This window comes from Sinohyriopsis cumingii, unplaced genomic scaffold, assembly GCF_028554795.1.
Source record: "Sinohyriopsis cumingii isolate HCF-2022 unplaced genomic scaffold, ASM2855479v2 utg002078l, whole genome shotgun sequence".
In the NCBI taxonomy this organism is placed as follows: domain Eukaryota; kingdom Metazoa; phylum Mollusca; class Bivalvia; order Unionida; family Unionidae; genus Sinohyriopsis; species Sinohyriopsis cumingii.
Window position 1 is genome coordinate 719,403 of NW_028316125.1, and position 22,599 is coordinate 742,001.

Sequence of the window (22,599 nt, forward strand, 5' to 3'; positions counted from 1 at the left end):
TATATGTAAAATGAAACTGTTTGGAAAGAAATATAAATTTCTGCCTGGAAAATTTACATTCAGTGAAGGGATGTATGATATGGGAACATACATTTTGACATGATTGTTACTCATTATGCCATAGAATGGGCTTTCTGGAATACAAACCGATGGATGGTCATCTTCACTAATTTATCCTTTGATTAAAGTATATTAGAAATTAAAATGGTGACCAGATTTTATAACCAACTCTCCGAACTGTTGCGGAATTATCTCCACATTTTAGTAATAGGATCTTGATATATCCCACATGAGTCATCCGTCAAATTGTTCATATGTCTCGGAAGGTTTAGAAATCTAGTGCAGAACCTATTGTGTACCTTTTCAATTGTATGTGAATATTTATACCCCACCCCCAAATTTCAGCAGTATAGATTAACGGAGGTGTGATTATAGCATCAAAAGTTTGAAAGCTTCTGTGATGGAAAAGTTGCCTAACTTATTGACTTATTTTGAGTAATATTCACTGCATGAAGAGACTTGTTTGCTTGAATTGTTCTCGATTTGCAATCATTCAAACAAGTTCAGGAGTGAAATATAATCCCAGGTATTTATATCCATGTACTGTTTGTATTTGTTTACCCTTATAATACCACTTTTTGTTACTCAGAAATCCACTGTTTCTGAAAACAATATTAGCTTTATTTAAATTAACAGATTCCAGTTTATTTCACAAAATGTCTCCACAATATTTATTTGCCTTTGTAAAGAACTGACTGTATTGGCAGTTTGCAACATCAGCATACAAAAGTGCAACAATGTGATATTTCTTGTGTAATAAGGATACCATTTTGACACTTTTGTCAGCGGTCTGATACTAAATCATTTACAAATAGATTAAACGGAAGAGGGCATAATATGCAGCCTTATCTGATGCTAATATTACAGTGAAGAATTCTGTATATTTTGATTTCATCTGCATGCATGAACATAGAATTATGTACATCAAGTCTAAAGCTCCAAACAACTTGCCACCGCTACCATTGTTTAAGCTAGTAATTTTACGTGATCAGTAGTCAAAAACCTTGGAAAAGTTGACAAAAAGACAATAAAAACAACCTAATTTTGTACACAAATATTTCTGAACCATTGCTTGAAATGAAAAAATATTATCTATTGCTGAGTAGACTTTGCGGAATCCCATCTGTCTTCGATTTTGTTATTAGCTTCACACCTCTGAAGGTTTATGATACTGGTAAATATTTGATTCAAGATATCAGTGAGAGAGAGATGCAGTTCACTTACCTTGTTTAACAATAATGCAAGCTACACATTTTGCTTTTCATGCCAACATTTTATATATATGTATATGAATGAAACGTCAGGTGATGAAGAACAAACTAAACTCTTCTTGAATTTATTTATTTTATTATAATCATTCTAGTATATCAAGCAGTAATATTTTTATATTTCTATTTAAAGCATGCCTTTGTAAACAATATATTTTTGTTAAATATAACTTATTTATAATAATACTGTTTTCGCTGCATATACATTACATATTTTTCCAGTGGACTTCATATGAAATGGATATGTTAAAAATCTCTTTTAATTGTAGTAGAAAAGAATTCAACTTAAGTTATGTCCTTTGCAGTTTTTTTTAACTAAGATCCATTATTAAATGGCAATACCCTGGCTCCACTTTTTGTGAAAATCTCAAAAACTAGTCCTCAAATCAAGAATTTAAATCGGATTTGTTCAACCTGCAGCCCAGTCCTTCACACTGTGTAGCCATGTAGGCAGTCCTTTTGAAAATATGCAATATAATTAATATGCATAATTAGTAATAAAAAACTTGAGCACATGGCCTGCAACCTTAAGCATTTATGTTTTGTACCCCAGCCATCAAATTTTGGACACCCCTGATTTAAATGGTTATGCTTATGATACTTCGCAAAATGTCAATATTTATCTCAAAGGCAGAGATTGTGGAAGGGATGCAAAATTAATTTTTACTTTACAATACAACACACAGAAACCTGTTTAATCTTGAAAACAAGAATTCCACATACATAAGGAAATCCTCAACATTTTCCTATGAGATAAGATTCCTATTAGGAAAATTCAAGATTTTATCATTGTATTTAATCCCTCCTTCATGCTGAATGTTCCGTTAAAAAATTAATGCTGCCAATCATGCAGTAAAACACATTATAAAAACTTGATTTGAGGAAGAAATTTTAGATGTGACTTGGCCAGATCTGTCAGAGTGAAAAAAAAGCTGATGAATCAACCATTAGGCTCTTGTCAGTAATGTAGCACATATTTCATGTACATCAATGCCTACATATGGGCATAGTGAAAGACTAATGTCTTCATCTGAATTTTGTACATATTAACATCTATGTAAATATATGAAATATGTTTTCAATATCATTATAATATTATGTAATCTTCCAGTACAAAATACCAATAGTACCAATAATGGATCTATACCTATCAACTGTCTAAATCTTACATGGACTTCCTTTGAAAGCTAATTGTTTGGTTATCTGAGGTGATAAATCAAATCTATTTAAGGCCACTTTGGTTTTTTTTTACATGGTTCAAGTGATTCATTAAAAAAAACATTTGCCTCTGTTCTTTGTGAGATTTGTTTTCTGCAGAACTGAATACTCCACACTGTGAATTTCAATATGACTAATTTTATAAATCATATATACTTTTTCATGAATTAACATGAATGTTAAATATAATTTGATAATGTTTTAACTTTTAAATCACATTCACAATTAATGTAGAGAGCTAACCTGAAGCTTTTGTCCTTCAGGTTCACTTTCTATATTTATTGTGCATGGGATTTAAAAGATAACACATTATCAAATATGAATAATACTACAAAGTTAAGTTTTAACGAAAATATTAAATATAGTATATCACAGCCACTTCAGGATCACAATTTGTAAAATTCAAGTAGTAAATGTTAAAAAAATATCAACAAAAACTATTGAAAAATAAAAACAACAGCAGCCAGGAACAAATTAGAAACAACAGTACTACTAAACTATGAAAATGTTTCCTCAAAAGAAAACCAAGCACTAGAGAGTTTTTCACTTTGTCGTTATAAAGTTTTTCAAAATGAAATTATCCCTAAAACTGGCACTACAATCTAAGAGAAAATTTTCAAGGTTAGTTATACAAGTATTTTACAAATTTCTTTTGTTTGTTTGCAGTATATTTTTTCTTCTGAATACAAATAAAAATAATATAATTCATAAAAAATGAAAATAAAAGATAAAGGAGATAAAAAAAATAACTGGCATACCACATTTTCGCTACATCATTTATTTTTGCATTAATGCCTCGTACAAAAATAAAAATAAACCAATTTAAAAGTAAATAAATCATATCACTTAAAGATAAGCATTCTTAAGCAAAAGGTTATTCCATTTACAAGATCATAGCATGAACGAAAGCCAAGACAATATCTTTGGGCTGATGTCCCTCTGCAAAAATGACTCCTTTTAATGTGATGGGCATCAAGGAAAAGCATTTCTGTTGCTTGTGTGTTTCAATAAAACCTGTCTTATATTTATATATATATATATATATATATATATACACACAAGCCAAACCTACGTGAATATGAACATTAATGACCTGTCTATCTGACCTTTCATTGGAACATTCATGAGGACCTTGCCCATCAGTAAACTTGGTTCTGACATGCATGTATCTTATTTACATAATCGTTAATGAAATTATCCCATGTGCATGCACCATGAGTGCAAACCTGCAAACCTCTTTATCTTATTCTTGCACAAACTAGGCCCCAATATCTACTTTAATTAAAGGTTAAATCGAGAGGTTATTCTTGCTAATCTATCACCTAGAGATTCTGTTTTAACCTGCCATCTTTCAAAATTAAGTAAAAATAGTGTGTTCAGCATACAGCTGTGAAATCTCATGCCGTCACTTCTTGTGTTACTGTGGTTATCAACTTGTTGCTAAGGAAGTTCCTATACTCTGGGGTTAAAAGGTCACCACCTTTTAGACTCTGTTTCACCGAGTAATCACAATTTAAGGTGATGTCTGAAAGGAAAAAAATGTATCAAATTTTAATTTATGAAAGTCTCATTTAAATCAATTACGCTGTTAAAAAAAAAAAAAACATATTTAATTCTCAACATGTCCAGCCAAGAAACTCCTTGATTCAACATGTTCTGAAGTTTCAAGCTCTCTGAGGAACTCAGATTCACAAAATGGCTGAAGAACCAGTATATTGAGACCACAGCTGACTCTGTGATAAAGAACACCTTCTTTAAGAGACTACCTATTCTAATGCACCATAACATTTATTAGATCCTTTATATAATTGATGATCCAAAATCTATATTAAAGAACAAGCTGTCTTCAAAGACCATTGCTTTATTCTTTTAGGTGGTCCGTATTGATTGGTTCTCATCAAACTCAATTGCATACCAATAACAGCCATATTTCGGAGTATATGAATTATTTATGTAATAGTGTTAATCTCCACTGAAAAATTGTTAAAACACACACTTCATGTCTGAGTGGCCTAAAACAAAGTGGTTAGCTCTAAATCCAGTAACTATTTGTTCAAGCCTATAGAGAGGTTAAGATTTTATCAAGCCCTTTCTTGAAAAACAGAGTTTCAGAATCAATAGCAGCAAAAACAACATTAGTTTTCAAAAACCTGGTAAAAAAAATAAAACAGAACTTGTCAAAATTAATATTGAAAAAATTGAGAAAATGATGCCATCTTCAAAGAAACCAAAAAGTTATTTTGGGGTAATAATTAATTATTCATGACAATGTGGTATTACTTTACTCCTCTTGTTCACTGACAAATATGACTGCATTAAGTAATTTTAAAAAATTCTTGAATAAAATCAACATTGGTAAATGATAATTTTACATTTACATTTCTGAACAGAAAACAAAAATAAAATACCATATCAAGTGAAGAATTTTAAAATGCATATTTTAATACATAATGTCATATATTCAATTACATTACACAACCAACCTTTCTCTGTCCAATCATCCTGGGCAATGTATGTGAGGGCAGGAACACAGTACTGAGCCACACCATACTGATCTGGGTCCAGAGAGTTACACATCATTACTGGCAGTACAAGGTGTTCATAATGCTGGAATGAACAAAAATATTATGAACACAAATCTAAGTTAATTATATCTTACAACAAATGTGAGTTGTGTTGATAGAATACAAAATTTTCACCGCATCCCTGTTTTGACCAAATGAAAATTCTACAAAGGGTTTGATAGATGAAAGGACTGAAGAAGAGAGAGGTAGACCATGGAAACACTACCTCCTCCACATTGTGTAGTTAAACATACAATATTTCCCACCTGAGGTATTTTTTTAATAAGCATACATTATTTCCCACCTGAGGTATTTTTTTGATCTCTTTTACTGTTGTATCAGTCTGAAAAACCTGCTAAGAAAATGGTTGCCTAATGGATAATTCTTGTGTCAAAGCTGGTTTCCACAGCAGATGAAATGCTTCCCAAGCCTTAAAATAACTCACATAGTATGAGATTATCTTGGTTTTCATGATTTTAAATAATTGAGAAATGCAATACAAGGCCCAGTCCATTGCAGGTTATCTCTTCAGCACTCAGAACATCCTTGATACAATTTTGTTTCAAAATATGGCCTTTTCATGTGAACTCTGTCATTTTGGGAACTTCTTTAGTAAAAAGGACTTTCACATGACATGTTAGTTGCTATAGTGAATGTTATGCTTACTATCACATCTATCATGAAATATTGTTTATCTGAGCTAGTGTATTTACCTAAGTATGTTGACAGCAGATGAAAGTTTGATTCTGGCATGAAATGTAGATCAATCGGATGTAAATAGCTGAATAATAAGACTTCTTAATCTCATTTTTATGACAAAAGATGTTACAATTTATTATTTCACTAATTGTTGCTATTCAATCTACTACTGTGTTGACTAATCCACATTGCCTACTGTGTTGACTAATCCACATTGCCTACTGTGTTGACTAATCCACACTGCCTACTGTGTTGACTAATCCACACTGCCTGTGTTGACTAATCCACATTGCCTATTGTGTTGACTAATCCACATTGCCTACTGTGTTGACTAATCCACATTGCCTACTGTGTTGACTAATCCACACTGCCTACTGTGTTGACTAATCCACACTGCCTGTGTTGACTAATCCACATTGCCTATTGTGTTGACTAATCCACATTGCCTACTGTGTTGACTAATCCACATTGCCTACTGTGTTGACTAATCCACCTTGCCTACTGTGTTGACTAATCCACGTTGCCTACTGTGTTGACTAATCCACATTGCCTACTGTGTTGACTAATCCACATTGCCTAATCCAAGCACATGTCTATTCTACTGTAATGTACACTGACTGATTTAGTGACAAACAGCATCAAACTGGTAACCCTTCCGTCATGGTCTTCCAATGACTACAGTTTCTACAACCATATCAAATTCACTACAATTTTCATCTTCCTTTAGAATCACTATGTTACGATGAAAACTATATAATCATCACCATAATCACCATTATTGTCACCATGACACCACCACTATGATAATCATTGTCACCACAACTCTTTTGCTTATGGGTTTTTCATGATCATCATTAATTAAGAAAATTAACCTTCGGGTATCCCATGTACTTGTCCAGCAATACTAACTCATCCTGAGTAATCCTGAAGATGCAGCCTTCTACAGATGAGAATGGGTTGAATTCTATGTTTGCAAATCCCCCTGCCTCCAAATCAGACCCTGAAATATTGAACAAAATTTTCATATTCATAAATTACCAAGAACGTGACAGTGAATAATTTGGGAATAGCATTCGTTTTTTTTGCTCAACTGCAAAAAAAGTTAATTTCTGTGATGTATCCCTTTAAAAACCAATATTTGCTAGAGTAAAACCTACAGGAACATCCTCAAATATTTCGATACAAATCTTTTATCCATATTCTAACACATCTAAAACAATATTGCAGAGAAATTTAAAAAAAAAAAAATTTGTATGGCTCTATATCACAATGAACACAATCATAGGATCTACCTTTCTCTATTTTATTGAAAAATTAACTCTGCCAAATTTATACAATAATTAGAGAAGTATTACATCTGCAAATGTGTCAAAATTTACATTTTACTATCCAACCTCAAATTACCCCCCACCCCCACCCCCACATGCACAGATCCATAAATGCTGCTCATGATCAAACTTGTCAGAAATCTTTATGATACAAGTCTACATGTTAAGTTTGATCAAGACCCATGATGCAATAGATTTTCTAGGGTAACAGGAAGCAATTATTGACTGAAAACAAAACAGTGATGGATACATCTGCAAACAGCCTTTTAAGAAACTCTGATGAAATGAAAGCAATTTATTCAACAGCAATATAAGCCATAACTATGTAAGCTGACAATTTTAAATGCTGGAAGCAAAACTCATGCAATTACTGAAAAATTTAAAGTTGCAAATGAAATCTGCCCAAAATTAAATGATTAGAAGTAATGTTAGAGTGCAAAATCCAAACTTAGATAACTTAAGATGGTTCATCACTCAACAACACTGCATCCTTACAATTCATTTTATGGGAAGCAGACATCTGAAAATTAAATTTATCAAAGACCTCAAATAGCAAGCTGTATACCAAAATCTGGTTGAACTCTAACAATCCTAGATAAAGTTATGTTGTGAAAATCAGTGTAGGTTAAGGAGAAAAGCCTAGCGGAAGAACAAGCAGTATGGAAACATAACTCCTATATACAATATCATGGAATAATAAAAACCAATATATTCTAGGCCCAACAATATAAATAGCATTCCAAATCTAGCTAAAGTTAGTAAAGTTATGTTGGAAATAAAAAACAAGGAAAATGAGCAATCAGGGACCATAACCCATCTAAATGATGACCTGGAATGCTGGATTAAACTCTTTCAGGGCTTAATCAATATAAAAGTGATAAAAATGCAGTGATATAGTCGGTTGAAATACTTTGTAATGTTATCCTGCAGAAACCAAAGTATATAAGGATTGGGAACTAAGGGCAATAGCTCCTGAAAATGATGTTGTTTAATGCTAGAAGTTAAACTTAAGCAGGGTCTTATCACTATAAAGCTCCATACCACATTTTCTTGAAACCAATCAATACTTTGTAAAATTATGCTGCAGAAAGTCATGAGAACGAGCTGTCAGGGGCAATAACTCCTGTAAATGATATGGCAGAATGCGGAAAATAAAAATTTATTTAAGGTCTAATCTGTACAAAGATGAAAGCCCAATTTGGCTGAAATAAAACAAATTTTGTTCAAATTATGCTATCAAAAACCAAGTGAGGGAGGATCAGTAATCAGCAGCCATAACTAAAGTAAATGATCTTGCAGAACCCTGGAAATCAAATATATTCAAGGTTTAGTCAACATAAAGCTGTACGCAAATTTGGTCAGAAATTCAATAATCCTTGCTAAAGTAAAGCTGTAGAAATGAACGTTAGGAGGAAGTGGAATCAAGGGCCATAACTAATCTAAACAGTGATGTACAAGACTGAAAATCATAATTCTGAGGTTTCATCAATATCAAGCTACATTCCACAGTTGGTTAAAATGTAACTATATTGCCAGTTAATCTGCTGAAACCAAATTGTTCAGAGACAGAAGAATCAACAGTCATATAGATAGATGGAGAGACAGACAACAAAACTGGATATGATGTAATTCATTCAGTACTTTTCAATTTTTTTGTAGGATGCATATCATTTGCAATAGTGGGTATAATGACAGTTTCATATATATATATATATATATATATATATATATATATATATATATATATATATATATATATATATATATATATATATATATATATATATATAATGGTCGCTGTTGTGTAATTCCATCATGGGTAAATTTATTCTTTTGTATGATTGCAGTTGCCAAAATAAGCTCACTGCTGACCTCTCTTGTTGAAGACAAGGCTGAATCCAAACAGGGTTCCCCAAAAGCGTGTCTGGATCTGACGTTGTATATACATGCTGAATCTGCAAAATAAGTCAAGATATGTGAAGTCTAGTCTTTTAAAAAGATGCATTTAATTAATTAACCCAACTCTCAGATAATGATAAATAACAGTTTGTTTATATTCCCTGCCAGTATTCTTGAGGTTCCTGGTATGTATCCTACCAACAGGTGTTATCGAAACTCATTTTCCAATTAATGTTATAGTTACAATCCATCTTAAGAGTAACCTTTAATAAAACTTTATCTGCTGGGAACTGTCTGTAGACATTTGTCTTCACTGCACAAAAGCTGGAATGAATTGAGGTTTACATGATGAAAATCAAATTCCTTGGCTACTCCACTTCCTTTTACTTTTCTCTCCATTTTATTTTCTGTTTCCATGCTCTTAATCAATATTTTATTTGTCCTTCCCTTCCCTTTCTTTCTTTATCTTTCCAAATATAAGTAGATAGATAGCAGAATAGCCAAATTATACCATATTTCTCCAATTTAAAGATGGTTGGAATACATGATTTTCTGTAACCAAGGATGCATTTCTAAATCTTAAGCTGGAATTTCCCATAGAAATAATTAATTCAGCAGAATACTTCAGTCAAATGACAAGCCTTCAGATGTTAAAATGGTGGGCAAAAACACACCAAAGAAACAGTGCTGAGATTAGAGACAGATCTTTTAATTACGAGGATTCAAAACCAATTAAACAGCTTAATTATCATGTTCTATTAGTAATTTTATTATTTAATTGTGGCAATGAAAAATCATATTATTTATTTAAAAAAAATTAAATGATTATTTATCAGTGATATTGTTATCTTACTGGAATTTCACCAACAAGCAGAAGGACAAATATCTTTCCACAATCAGTCATTTGAACAAGATGCTGTACAGCATAAAAGGGATCAATTACATTTGTTAAAACAGAATCAAGAAGGTATAATAATATAGAATTATTTAGACTTATTAAAGTACCTTTACATATCCAACAATTTACTAAACTAAAGCTTCTTATAAACTGGTCCAATTATATACTTGCATTCCATCAATGGACAAGTTTATTATGCTAGCAAAGTATCCAGACACTAACTGGCATTTATGATTCATTTGCATAATGGTGGGTCTTTTCATCTATTCCATAGTAGTGTGACCAATATCTGGCATTATAACAGATACAATGTAATCTAATTTCTCTTATTGATCAAACTTTAATATACAAAGATTCCTTTTTATTCACATTCTCAAGAATTTAGAACTGAGCATGTTCTTGCTAAAATCTGGATCACCCGATACAAACTTTAGTGTCTGAATCCCTTATTAATGGATGTAAGTTATCTCCTAACAAGAAAATATAATAATTATCTACCTACAAGTCAATATTAAAATTATTATCTACCTACATGTCAATATTATAAATATTATTTATCTAGAAGCCAATAGTATGATTTTTGTCTACCTCAAAGTCAATATTAAAAACTACTTCAGATATCATTTTCAGTCTAACAACTTTGGCTTTTACCTGTCTGGGTTCATCTCAGGCCCATAGGCAAAATAATACAGATAGCCTCTTGGGGGTCGAGCATTGATGCTGAAGTATAGAGGAGGAAAAGGGGGCACAGGTCCTGCCCTGTCCTTCTTCTTATTTCTGAAATGAATATTTCCATTTTCAACTGTTGTGTAATAACATATTTTACAAATATTTATGGGGCCCCGAGTGGCCGAGTGGTCTAAAGCGCTCTCCGTTACGGATCACTGCCATCTCACCTCTGTCTGCTTGGGTTTGAGTCTCGGATTCGGCTAATGTGGGTATGTGAGAAAGCCTGCCAGTAGCTTCTCGTGGGTCAGTGGTTCTTTCTGGGGGTTTTCCCGGGTTCTTCCTCCACCATTAATACTGGCCGCCATGTATAGCCTATTGTGTGCTGAAAAATGGCGTTAAACCCTACAACAACAACAACAACAAATATTTATGACAACTTATACTACAGTCAAACCTACTATAACAGCTACCTCGGTAAGACTTACACCTTTACAAGAATGACACATTTTTTAAGACCTAATATAATACACTCCATATAAAATTTACCTTGTTATAACAGTAACCCCTATATTATGGCCATATTAAGCCAGTCCCAAATGTGGCTGACAGGTTTAAATGACTTAAGACTTTGTTATGGCATCATTTTGGTAGAAAAAAATTTGTTTCCTTCTGTATTTAAATTCAAACAGATTACCAACAACCACACTAATGTTAACACTTATACATATTGTAGAAAGTAAACACCTGTCTTTCTTTGGTTGCATGTCTTGTAGGAGGAAAGTAGCTACTAAAACCTGCCAAGAACATCCTGATTTTCTTAGGATTTAGAACTATGCATGCAAAATGGCTTCTTACCACTTAACTTCATGGTTTTAATCAGACTGACAAAATGAATCTAATATACCCTTTATTCTGAACAACCATACTGTTGGTTTTGTTTTGGTTAAACACCATTTCTTAGCACAAGATGGGCTATACATGGCAACCAGTATAATTGTTGGAGGAAGAACCTACGAAAAACCCAGTAAGAACCACCATCCCGCAGGAAGCAAGTTTTATAACATACTCAAAATGACCAAGCTCGAGACTTGAACCCACAAGGACAGAGGTGAGATGGCAGTGATCAGTAGAGGTGAATGCTTTAGACCACTCTGCCACCCAGGGCCAGAAACAACCATGTTGTGAAAATACGATTCCAAAAGTGGAGAACTCTAATTCAGACAGAGGAGACTAGCTCTTCAAGTATGTACACACAAATGAATGGGATATTATCATATTGTCATTGTTCATTTATTACAAAATGCTTCATTATCACACAATTTACCAATAATTATGACCACAATGTAATACACCAACTATGTTACATACCCTTGTACTTGTTGAACACATGTTCAAACCTAATAGCAGATATGCAGTTTTGCTACATTTTGTTGGTGTATTAAGAAAACAGAAGGTCAATACATTAATTAAAGTACATGACAGTTGATAAGCAATCTTTTAAGATTTTTCTTTTTAATAGTTGAATTTTGATGATGTCACCAAATTTGAATATTTCTTGCCTATTTGATGATTTGTGCATCAACAATGAACATAAATTACAAAATTAGTCATTCCGTGACAGTTTGATAGAAATTTGCAAAGCCCTTGTTAACTCATTAAAACTTGGCACCACATTTCTGCATCAGAAGGTAGTACCCTACTTTCAAGCTAAGTAGTGTCAAGGTCATTTAAGATACACATAAGTGGTTGGTATTACAGAAAAGTAGATAGATGTAGCTCTACAATGATACCAAATAATCTGGATTTTCTACTCACATTACAATACACAGAAAGAAAAATGTACTTTTTCAGATCCAATTTTTTACACCAAAAATTCACCGATTGTCAGAATCAGATTTTGTGTTTGGAGTTTTTACTCTTTGGCTTCAGATCTAAGGCAGACTGGACAGGGCTGCGCAAAGATTAGCAAACATTTGTAAAAAGTAGGATAAGTTGGGGATTTTGAGTAAAAAGTGGCCTAGACATGAAAAGATGGGTCCAGTAAGCACAATAAAAAGAACTCCAACTTTTACCCTTCAGCACATGCACCAGCAAATTAACCAATGAAAAATTACATTACTAACATATCTAGGAATCAGACTAAATGGAAATCTCTTGGAAGCAGATTTATATGGATGTATTCAGAAGTAGCCCCCATATTGTTTGTTTCCTACTCACCTTTCAATTGAAAATGACAAATCTCCTGGAGTAATGAGTTAAGGTGTAATTAAAAAAACTGTTAATGCCCAGAAATGTTTTCTAATATGCAGATTATTTCTTAAATGAGATTTAATGAATTCCTATTTCCTTCTAAACACAGGCATAAATGGTCTTTTGTAAAAAAATTAGTTTCGGCAGATTCATTAGTAAATGTATACAAACAAGGTTAAAAGTTAGGAAAATGCAAATTATTCATAACTATTCAAAATAAATTAAAAGAAACACATCCCTATCAATTCAAGCAAAGACTATAGGAGTGAATTCTTCAAATATAATAAATCTGATTTCATGTTTTAAAGAAATAATTGAATTAAATATCTACCTGAAAGAGTTAATAGGGACAACAACATTGGGTCCAAAACAGGGTTCAAATATTACATTTCTGTATGCAAAAGAGTCAAAAGCTTAAAGTATGAACTTCAGTTGTTGTTCTAGGATTTAATGCCATTTTTCAGCACAAGATAGGCTATACATGGCGGCCAGTATAACTGGTGGAGGAAGAACCCTGGAAAGCCCAGGGAAGAACCACCGACCCACAAGAAACTACTGGCAGGCTTTCCCAAGTACCCACGCTAGCCGAGCCTTGGACTCGAACCCATGCAGACAGAGGTGAGATGGCAGTGATTTGGAATGGTGAGTGCTTTAGACCACTCAGCCACTCAGGGCCCCATTAACTTTAGTACAGTTCTAGATAAAATAATTCACCATGGTAAGAAACTTTGAAAATTTGAATAACTAAATCAACATACAAGATTAATTTGTTTGACATAAATATGTAACAAATATCTACAACCATAAACAACTTTAATTTAAATAATGCAGTCTTAGAATCTGAGAAAATTCATTACAAGAGGACTACCTCCTTTAAACCTGTATGTGAAAATTTGCACAAACCGTGGTTTTGATAACATCTTTGCTGTTGCAACAAGTTGAAAGTCTGGGGGTGTTCTCTCCTCGCTAAAATGAGAAATTAAGATCAATCAAGCTGATTAACTGAAAATTTGTGCAAAGCAATAATTCAACTGTTTTTATTTTCAACCATAAAAATATACTGTGTACATTTCACATGTTGTTGTCTAATACTGTTAAAGTTTTGCCATCTTAAAATATTAATGAAGTTACTATATTTCAGGGCTACCAGTCTTCATCTTGTGTTTGCTACAGACCACAAAGTGAAAGACCCAATGAACAATAATCCATCTGTGGAAACAAGATGACTCCTTCCCCTATCCATGAATTTAAGACAAGATGACTCCCTCCCCTATCCGTGAATTTAAGACAATACCAATGAAAATGCTGTCTGAAATTAAACTGTTGTCATAAGTACCATGGAACAGTCTGTCTTTTTAAGGCAGATCTAATGCTGTCTTAAATGCCAATGAAAATGTTGTCTTAAATGCCAATGAAAATGTTGTCTTAAGTTTCACTGAAACTGCTGTTTCAAGTTAAAATGTCATAAGTACCAATGAAAATCCTGTTTTAAATGCCAAAGAAAATGCTGTTGTAAATGCCAATGAAAATGCGGTCTTAAATGGCAAATCTAATGTTATCTTAAATGCCAATGAAAATGCTGTCTTAAATGGCAAATCTAATGCTTTCTTAAATACCAATGAAAATGCTGTCTTAAATGGCATATCTAATACTTTCTTAAATGCAAATGAAAATGCTGTCTTAAATGGCAAATCTAATGTTATCTTAAATGCCAATGAAGATGCTGTCTTAAATGGCAAATCTAATGCTTTCTTAAATGCAAATGAAAATGCTGTCTTAAATGGCAAATCTAATGTTATCTTAAATGCCAATAAAAATGCTGTCTTAAATGGCCAATCTAATGCTTTCTTAAATGCAAATGAAAATGCTGTCTTAAATGGCAAATCTAATGCTCTCTTAAATGCCAATGAAAATGTTATCTTAAGTACCAATTCAAATGTCATCTTTTCGAAACCACAAAAGCAAACATCCATCAAAATAATGAATTCCATGTATTTATATTGAGATTGCTCTCAAACTAAGAATTCCAAGAATTAACCCTTACATTGTTCTTAACTAAATTAATTTGAAGAATTTACCTTGACACCGCATGTACTTAAATTGATACTGCTTTAAATAAATTAATTCCAAGTATTTAACATGACACTGCTCCAAATAAATGAATTCCAAGTATTTGTGTTGACACAGATTAAAAAAAAGTGAATTCCACATATTTACCTTGATACTCCTTTAAATTAATTCCAAGTATTTACCTTGACACTGCTCCAAATATATGAATTCCAAATATTTACCTTGATGCTGCTATAAACAAATGAATTACAAGCATTGACAGTGACACTGCTCCAAATAAATTAATTCCAAGTATTTACATTGACACTTCTTTAAATATATGAACTTTGACACTGCTCCAGATAAATGAATTCCAAGTATTTACCTTGACACTGCTCCAAATATATGAATTCCAAATATTTACCTTGATGCTGCTATAAGCAAATGAATTACAAGCATTGACAGTGACACTGCTCCAAATAAATTAATTCCAAGTATTTACATTGACACTTCTTTAAATATATGAACTTTGACACTGCTCCAGATAAATGAATTCCAAGTATTTACCTTGATGCTATTTTAAATAAATGAATTCCAAGTATTTACCTAGACACTGTTCAACATAAATGAATTCCAAGTATTTATTTTGACACTGCTCCAGATAAATGAATTCCAAGTATTTACCTAGACACTGTTCAACATAAATGAATTCCAAGTATTTACTTTGATACTGCTTCAGATAAATGAATTCAAAGTATTTAACCTGATGCTACTTAAATGAATTCCAAGTATTTACCTTGATGTTACTTGAAATAAATGATTTCCAAGCATTTTACATTGACTGATCCAAATAATGAATTCCAAATATTAATTTACCACTGCTCTAAATAAATAATAATTGTAACTATTTACCACAACACTCCTTTATATAAATTAATTCCAAGTATTTACCTTCATGATATTCTAAATATACTAATTCTAATTATTGGCCTTGTCACTGCTCTAAAAAAATGAATTACATCTATTTATCTTGACACTGTGTATCAGTTAATTTGACATATTTACCTTGACACTGCTCTAAATAAATTAATTCCAAGTAATTACTGTAACAAGCCTCTAAACAAAGAAAGAATAAATATTTACAGCAAAAGTAATGGTTTGTAAGCAATAGCTTCTATCTTTTACAAATAAAACTGTGCAGACTTTTGGGGGAAGTTAGCTATGAGTTGGTTGTGTACGGTCGCATCTTGTAGTAACATCCACACAGTGAAAGTATGTGCCCTATATACTTTGCTTTGCCCCCTATTGAGTTAACTACAGGTGAAGTGTATACAGCTGTATGTGCCATGCTAACAATAACGCTGGTTTGCTGGCATCATGATACAAGTACATGACAAAAAATGTATTGTGAGTTAAGTATGGGTGTGCTGTCTACAGCTGAATGGTACATACTGACATCAACACTGCTTTGCTGGCATCATGATACAAGTACATAACAATGTACTGGAAGTTTATTATGGGCTGACCATGTACATCAACACTGCTTTTTTCTGGCATCATGATACAAGAAAGTGACAATGTACTGGGAGTTTATTATGGGTTGACCATGTAAATCAACAATGGTTTGCTGGCATCATGGTACGAGTACATGACAAAAAAGGGATTGTGAGTTGAGTATGGGTGTGCTGTCTACAGTTGAATGTACCATACTGACATCAACACTGCTTTGCTGGCATCATGATACAAGAATGTGACAAACAATGTACTGGGTGGGGGAGTTAATTATGGGTTAGCTGTGTATAATTGTGTGTGTCCTGGTTACCTCACCACTCATTTGTTGACATCACAATACAAGTACTTGACTAACAATGTACAGGGAGTTAATAACCATTGGCTGTATGTGCATAGTGACCTCACCACTCGTTTGATGACACTGTAATATGAGTGTGTGATAAAAAATGTATTAGAAAAAAGTAATCCCATCTCATTCAAATGCTAAATCATCTGTCTGACATGAATGTGAGATAAAAAAAATGTACTGGAAAACAGTTATCCCATCTTAGTTAAATGCTAAATTGTTTGCCTGACATTTAATTGATTACTCCATTCCCCACAACCTGACATTTAATTGATTACTCCATCCCCCACAACCTGACATTTAGCTGAGTACTCAGTCTCCCACCACCTGACATTTAACTGATTACTCAGTCTCCCACCACCTGACATTTAACTGATTACTCAGTCTCCCACCACCTGACATTTAATTGATTATTCAGTCACCCACCACCATCTACTTTTTCCCACTAGACTGGTATGCTTTCATTCAAAATATTTTCACCACTTTTCACTAGGAATGCTATAAAATCATATCATGCCATTATCTCAGTTTGACCATTGTTTGTGAGGGCATGTACCAGTATGATTTTGCATGCCTTAGAAATTGTCAAATATGTAAAGATAATAATGATTTGTTACATATTTCTTCCATATGAATCTATATATTTGTAATATCTGTATTATTTAAAAATTGAAGTATTGCTCTAATTTCTGTTGTGGAATTTAACCAGTTTAACTTTTTTATAACAAAATGCATTAAAAAATATTACATGTATTTTCAAAGCTTAAACTCATAAAATCAGTTGCCACAACAAGATATAAATTATAAATGCAAAAGGCTGGCAAGCTTTTAGCTGAAATCTTAGAGTAAGTACACACAATTCTATTGTTTCATGTGAAAACTAAAAATGGAATAAAAATAAAGACAGATGAAAAATAAAACACTGTAAAGACACTATTTTTGTAAGATACCAATGTTCATGGGGTATCAATCTTTGGTCATTTCATTGGACACCAATTTTTATGGGCTATCAGTCTTTGGGAATTCCATGAGACACCAATTTTTATGGGGTGTTAATCTCTGGGTATTCCATGGGACACCAATTTTTATGGGGTGTTAATCTTTGGGCATTCCATGGGACACCAATTTTTATGGGGTGTTTATCTTCAGGCATTTCATGAGATACCAATTCTAGAGGGTTATCAATCTTTGGGAATTTGGTACTTGTTACAAACTATGAATTTACAGACCCAACTAACAGTCATCCTTTTGTAACAAGAGGCCCAAGTGCATCTGATATCCCTCACCTGCCATTCACTGGTTTAAAAGGGGCGAATGTAATAATAAGGCAGAAGCTTAGGGTTAAAAGACACTCATGTTAGGATGATTTCAAGCTATATTGGTAGAAATTGTAGTTGTCTGACATGTTCTTTGACTGTGTTTCAACTTTTGTAACTTCATCTGCATTATATGGTACATTATTATCTTTTGTATGAATCTGAAGTGTTCACTCTCAGACTCTACCTATTAGATATTTTCTGAATTGGTAAGACAATCTTGCAAAGAAAGCCATTCTATGATAGTCTGTTTAAACATCAGTAACAAGACATACAAGATAAGAAAATAATCTCATTTGTGGGTTTTCCACCCAGTTGCAATGAAAGCCACAGCACTGCTAGGGGAACCACCCAAAACACAGTTTTCATAAAGGCATGTCTTAAGATACTCTCCAACCAAGTCTGATAAAAACTGGCTCATCCATGCAAGAGAATAACTGCTAAGGAAGATACACTATTGCTAGGAGAGCCAACCTATACTACAGTTTTGATTCAGCAGAGGCTAAGAAACATGCCTGGCAAGTTCAATCATAAATGGCTGAGCTTTGCCATTTTGGTTCCTACATTAGCCACACCATTACTAAAGGAGAATTTTGGCAGAGTATATTCTGAGGAACATTACCAAATTTTCCTCCAAACTGAAGAAAAAAAAATTTACAATGTGGGCAGATGATGAATGATACATGAGAGATGATGAATGATACATGACAGACAAATGCTACATGACAGATGATGAATGATACATGAGATATGATGAATGATACATGACAGATGATGAATGATACGAGATATGATGAATGATACATGAGAGATGATGAATGATACATGAGATGATGAATGATACATGAGAGATGATGAATGATACATGAGATGATGAATGATACATGAGATGATGAATGATACATGAGATGATGAATGTTACATGACAGATATGAATGATACATGAGAGATGATGAATGATACATGAGAGATGATGAGCGATACATGATAGATGACATGCACAGGATGCAGGACCTTATCAGAAGTTAACTTTGCCATATAGCAATTCAAGCTGAAACAACCCCCACCACATCCCTCACAATAACCCCCTTCCACAATCCATGAATTTTATTACCAACAAAAATAGCATTTATTCACCAAACCCCCGAAAAATGCCCACGAAATAAATGAATTTACAGTAGAATAACAAAATAGATGAAAACTATGAAGAAAGAAAAATGATGTGCAACAAAAGCTAGCAAAAATGGTGCAAATAATATGGTGCTTGTTGCAAATGGAATATAGCAAGTTATAACAGAGAAAGGTCTGGAGAGGATTGTTTCAGGTTCTAAATTGTTAGTTATTTATTAAAAAAATAAAAATAAACATGAACATTTAGTTGGGAAAGATCTCATTTCATCTGAACATTTAATGGAACATCTTACGAAAATGAGGTGTGGAGAAATGACCTAAATGCTGCTTCAGTTCAAACTGGTTGCCTCTAATGCAAAACTGCTCCACTGCTATGGTGTGCATCTGATGTGCCCGCTACTACCATAGTTATCTGATGTTATCTCCCATGCTTTCACCCACCCCACCCCATTTTGCAATATTTTGAAAGATATTTCACAAGGATATCTTTGACAATAATAAGACCCACCCCCCAATTCCCACCCCACCCACACACTCAACAACTTTTGATGCATTAATGAGCATGACCCCATGGTTTTATCAGGTGAGAAAATACTACTGTTTTTATAAGTTTATCCCCCTGGTCTTATCAGGGAGGAATACCCTGTAATATTTATCTGTCTGGCCCCCTGGTCTTATCAGGGAGGAATACTCTGTAATATTTACCTGTTTGGCCCCCTGGTCTTATCAGGGAGGAATACTCTGTAATATTTATCTGTTTGGCCCCCTGGTCTTATCAGGGAGGAATACCCTGTAATATTTATCTGTCTGGCCCCCTGGTCTTATCAGGGGGGAATACCCTGTAATATTTATCTGTCTGGCCCCCTGGTCTTATCAGGGAGGAATACTCTGTAATATTTATCTGTTTGGCCCCCTGGTCTTATCAGGGAGGAATACTCTGTAATATTTATCTGTTTGGCCCTCTGGTCTTATCAGGGAGGAATACCCTGTAATATTTATCTGTCTGGCCCCCTGGTCTTATCAGGGAGGAATACTCTGTAATATTTATCTGTTTGGCCCCCTGGTCTTATCAGGGAGGAATACTCTGTAATATTTACCTGTTTGGCCCCCTGGTCTTATCAGCGAGGAATACCCTGTAATATTTATCTGTTTGGCCCCCTGGTCTTATCAGGGAGGAATACTCTGTAATATTTATCTCTGTTTGGCCCCCTGGTCTTATCAGGGAGGAATACCCTGTAATATTTATCTGTTTGGCCCCCTGGTCTTATCAGGGAGGAATACTCTGTAATATTTACCTGTTTGGCCCATTGGTCTTAATGAAGAAATACTGTAAGATATTTAGATGTGCAACATCACAGACCCAGAGCTTGTACATTTCAACTATGTTGCTTGATAGTATTTGGATAGGGTATCAAATAACGCTAATCATGTACCACAGTAAATTTAAATTCATATATGTATGCATGTACTACTTGTAGGTATACCTGTCTCATCTGATTTTCTGTGTGATTGTATATTGTTAATCAGTATGCAAACATGCCAATGTCAAAGCAGATAAGCAAAATATCTAAACCCAATGATTTTTTGGTGTCAGATGTATACTTCAAAGTAATAAACCCCCTATTCCTAAATAAAGAACTATTCCTGCACTGGGAACCACAGATGAGGACCTAGTCATGCTGATGGAATTTCTTGAAAAACACCTATTAATTTACTGGCAGATTCTGAAAATGTATTGAATTGAAGAGGACATGCTTAGATACCAGGAAGTAACTCCTACCGCTATCAACCAGGTAAACAATGTGCTGGAAGATCATATTCCACACTTTTTGACTTGCAAATCAAAAGTTCCATAAACCCAATATTTGTCAAGTCCACCTTTTTATAAAGCCAGAAAGTAAAAACAAAACTTTAACACTCAGCTGGCTCCAAAAATAACTTCAACATTGTCATTAATTCTGACAGTCAGATTCTGAATTTTTTTGTTATTGCTTCCATGCATTGTTGTGTTACCTGGGGGGGGGGGGGGGGCTGAAGGTAAGCAGCAATGTTAGCTCCTACAGTATTTTTGGGGGGCAATATTTTAATATAATTTGGGCATTGTTGACAACTGCACACTCATATCAACAACCACTGAGAGTATACACCATACAGTACTTGTTAATCTTTCATGTGGATAGGTGTATACAAGTAAATGACAATTGATATGCATACAGTATTTGTTAATCTTTCATGTGGATAGGTGTATACAAGCAGATGACAGTGCATACAGATGTCAAATGATTGCTATGTCAAGCAACAGCCAAAGCGGATTTGACAAAGTTGTACAGCATGGACTCTTATCTACTGGCACATTAAGCAGTGACATACTTGGGTCTGTGTTGTCTACCATACAGTACATATATGAAATATTAAGGTCTATGTGCATTAACACTTGTATACATTTAGTGCATCTAGCTAAAGATACATCATACAAAATTAATCAGTTCTCACCCAACTTTTGGTCTTTGTCGCAACTTCTTAAATCTGTTGATGTACATGTAAGATCATGAAAATTTCATTTTTATTTCAAATCATTTCCAAAAAATTTGCCATTTCCCAATCCAAATAAAATTTGCCAATTCCTAATCAAATTAACTTTCCTTTTCATCATAGTGTTAGTTTGATGATAATGAAGAAAATAATACAACTCTCAACAAACTGGACAAAAAAATCATACAAGAAAGAATGACTATTTTGAACCAAAAAATTCTTTTTAATTTGTAGTTTGTTATGCAGTTTTTCCATGCATTTGCAGAAAAACCTTTCTTATTCTATATTCTCGATTACATCTACACTCATTTTTGCTAAAGCATCCAGAAAGGCAGATCAGACTAATATTTTTGATAAAGCATCCAGAAAGGCAGATCACAACCAAACAGCCCGTATTTAATTCTTACCTCAAAAGAGGATTCATCTCTTCAGAAGCTTCGGAGTTTAACTTCTGAAAGATAAAGAAAACTACAGCTAAATCTATATAACTTTGATGCTTTCATTATTAAGTTTTGATGTCTTAGACTAAATACAGAATTAGGTTTAACATGTGGGCTTCACATTCTCAAACTTCTTGAGCAAAACACAAGCTAAAGCACAAATCCTAAAAAATCAGAATATGATATTTGAAGTACATCTTAGTAACTGAAATTTAGCATGCTAGTGGAGAAAACAAAGATAAGATACTGAAAGTTTGATCATGCTAACTTTATTCTTCATCTCAATCTATTTTGCAGAATGTTAATGTTTTCAAATTATAAGCATAAGCTTGAGTTATGCGTTCAGACTTTTTAAGAATATGGGTCCTGGACTTGAAAAAAATCCATTCATGTTGATGAGTGGTGGGTGAGTATCAACAA

General features: G+C 33.5%; 1 protein-coding gene across 3 annotated transcripts in view; it reads right to left on the reverse strand.

Annotated features, from left to right (window-relative positions):
* Positions 1-635: 635 nt before the first annotated feature.
* The window catches only part of LOC149771180 (uncharacterized), an 87,247-nt gene continuing 65,283 nt past the window's right edge, over positions 636-22,599 (reverse strand). For 2 of the 3 annotated variants that reach the window (XM_089948777.1, XM_089948774.1), the window contains 8 exons: positions 22,147-22,190; positions 21,701-21,733; positions 13,757-13,819; positions 10,586-10,711; positions 9,010-9,092; positions 6,682-6,809; positions 5,030-5,153; positions 636-4,071 (listed from right to left, as the gene is read on the reverse strand). In XM_089948777.1, the coding sequence (XP_089804903.1) occupies positions 3,944-4,071; positions 5,030-5,153; positions 6,682-6,809; positions 9,010-9,092; positions 10,586-10,711; positions 13,757-13,819; positions 21,701-21,733; positions 22,147-22,190 (729 nt within the window). In that variant the 3' untranslated portion in view covers positions 636-3,943. The remainder of the gene's footprint in view (positions 4,072-5,029; positions 5,154-6,681; positions 6,810-9,009; positions 9,093-10,585; positions 10,712-13,756; positions 13,820-21,700; positions 21,734-22,146; positions 22,191-22,599) is intronic. The other variant, XM_089948776.1, reaches the window with a different exon arrangement.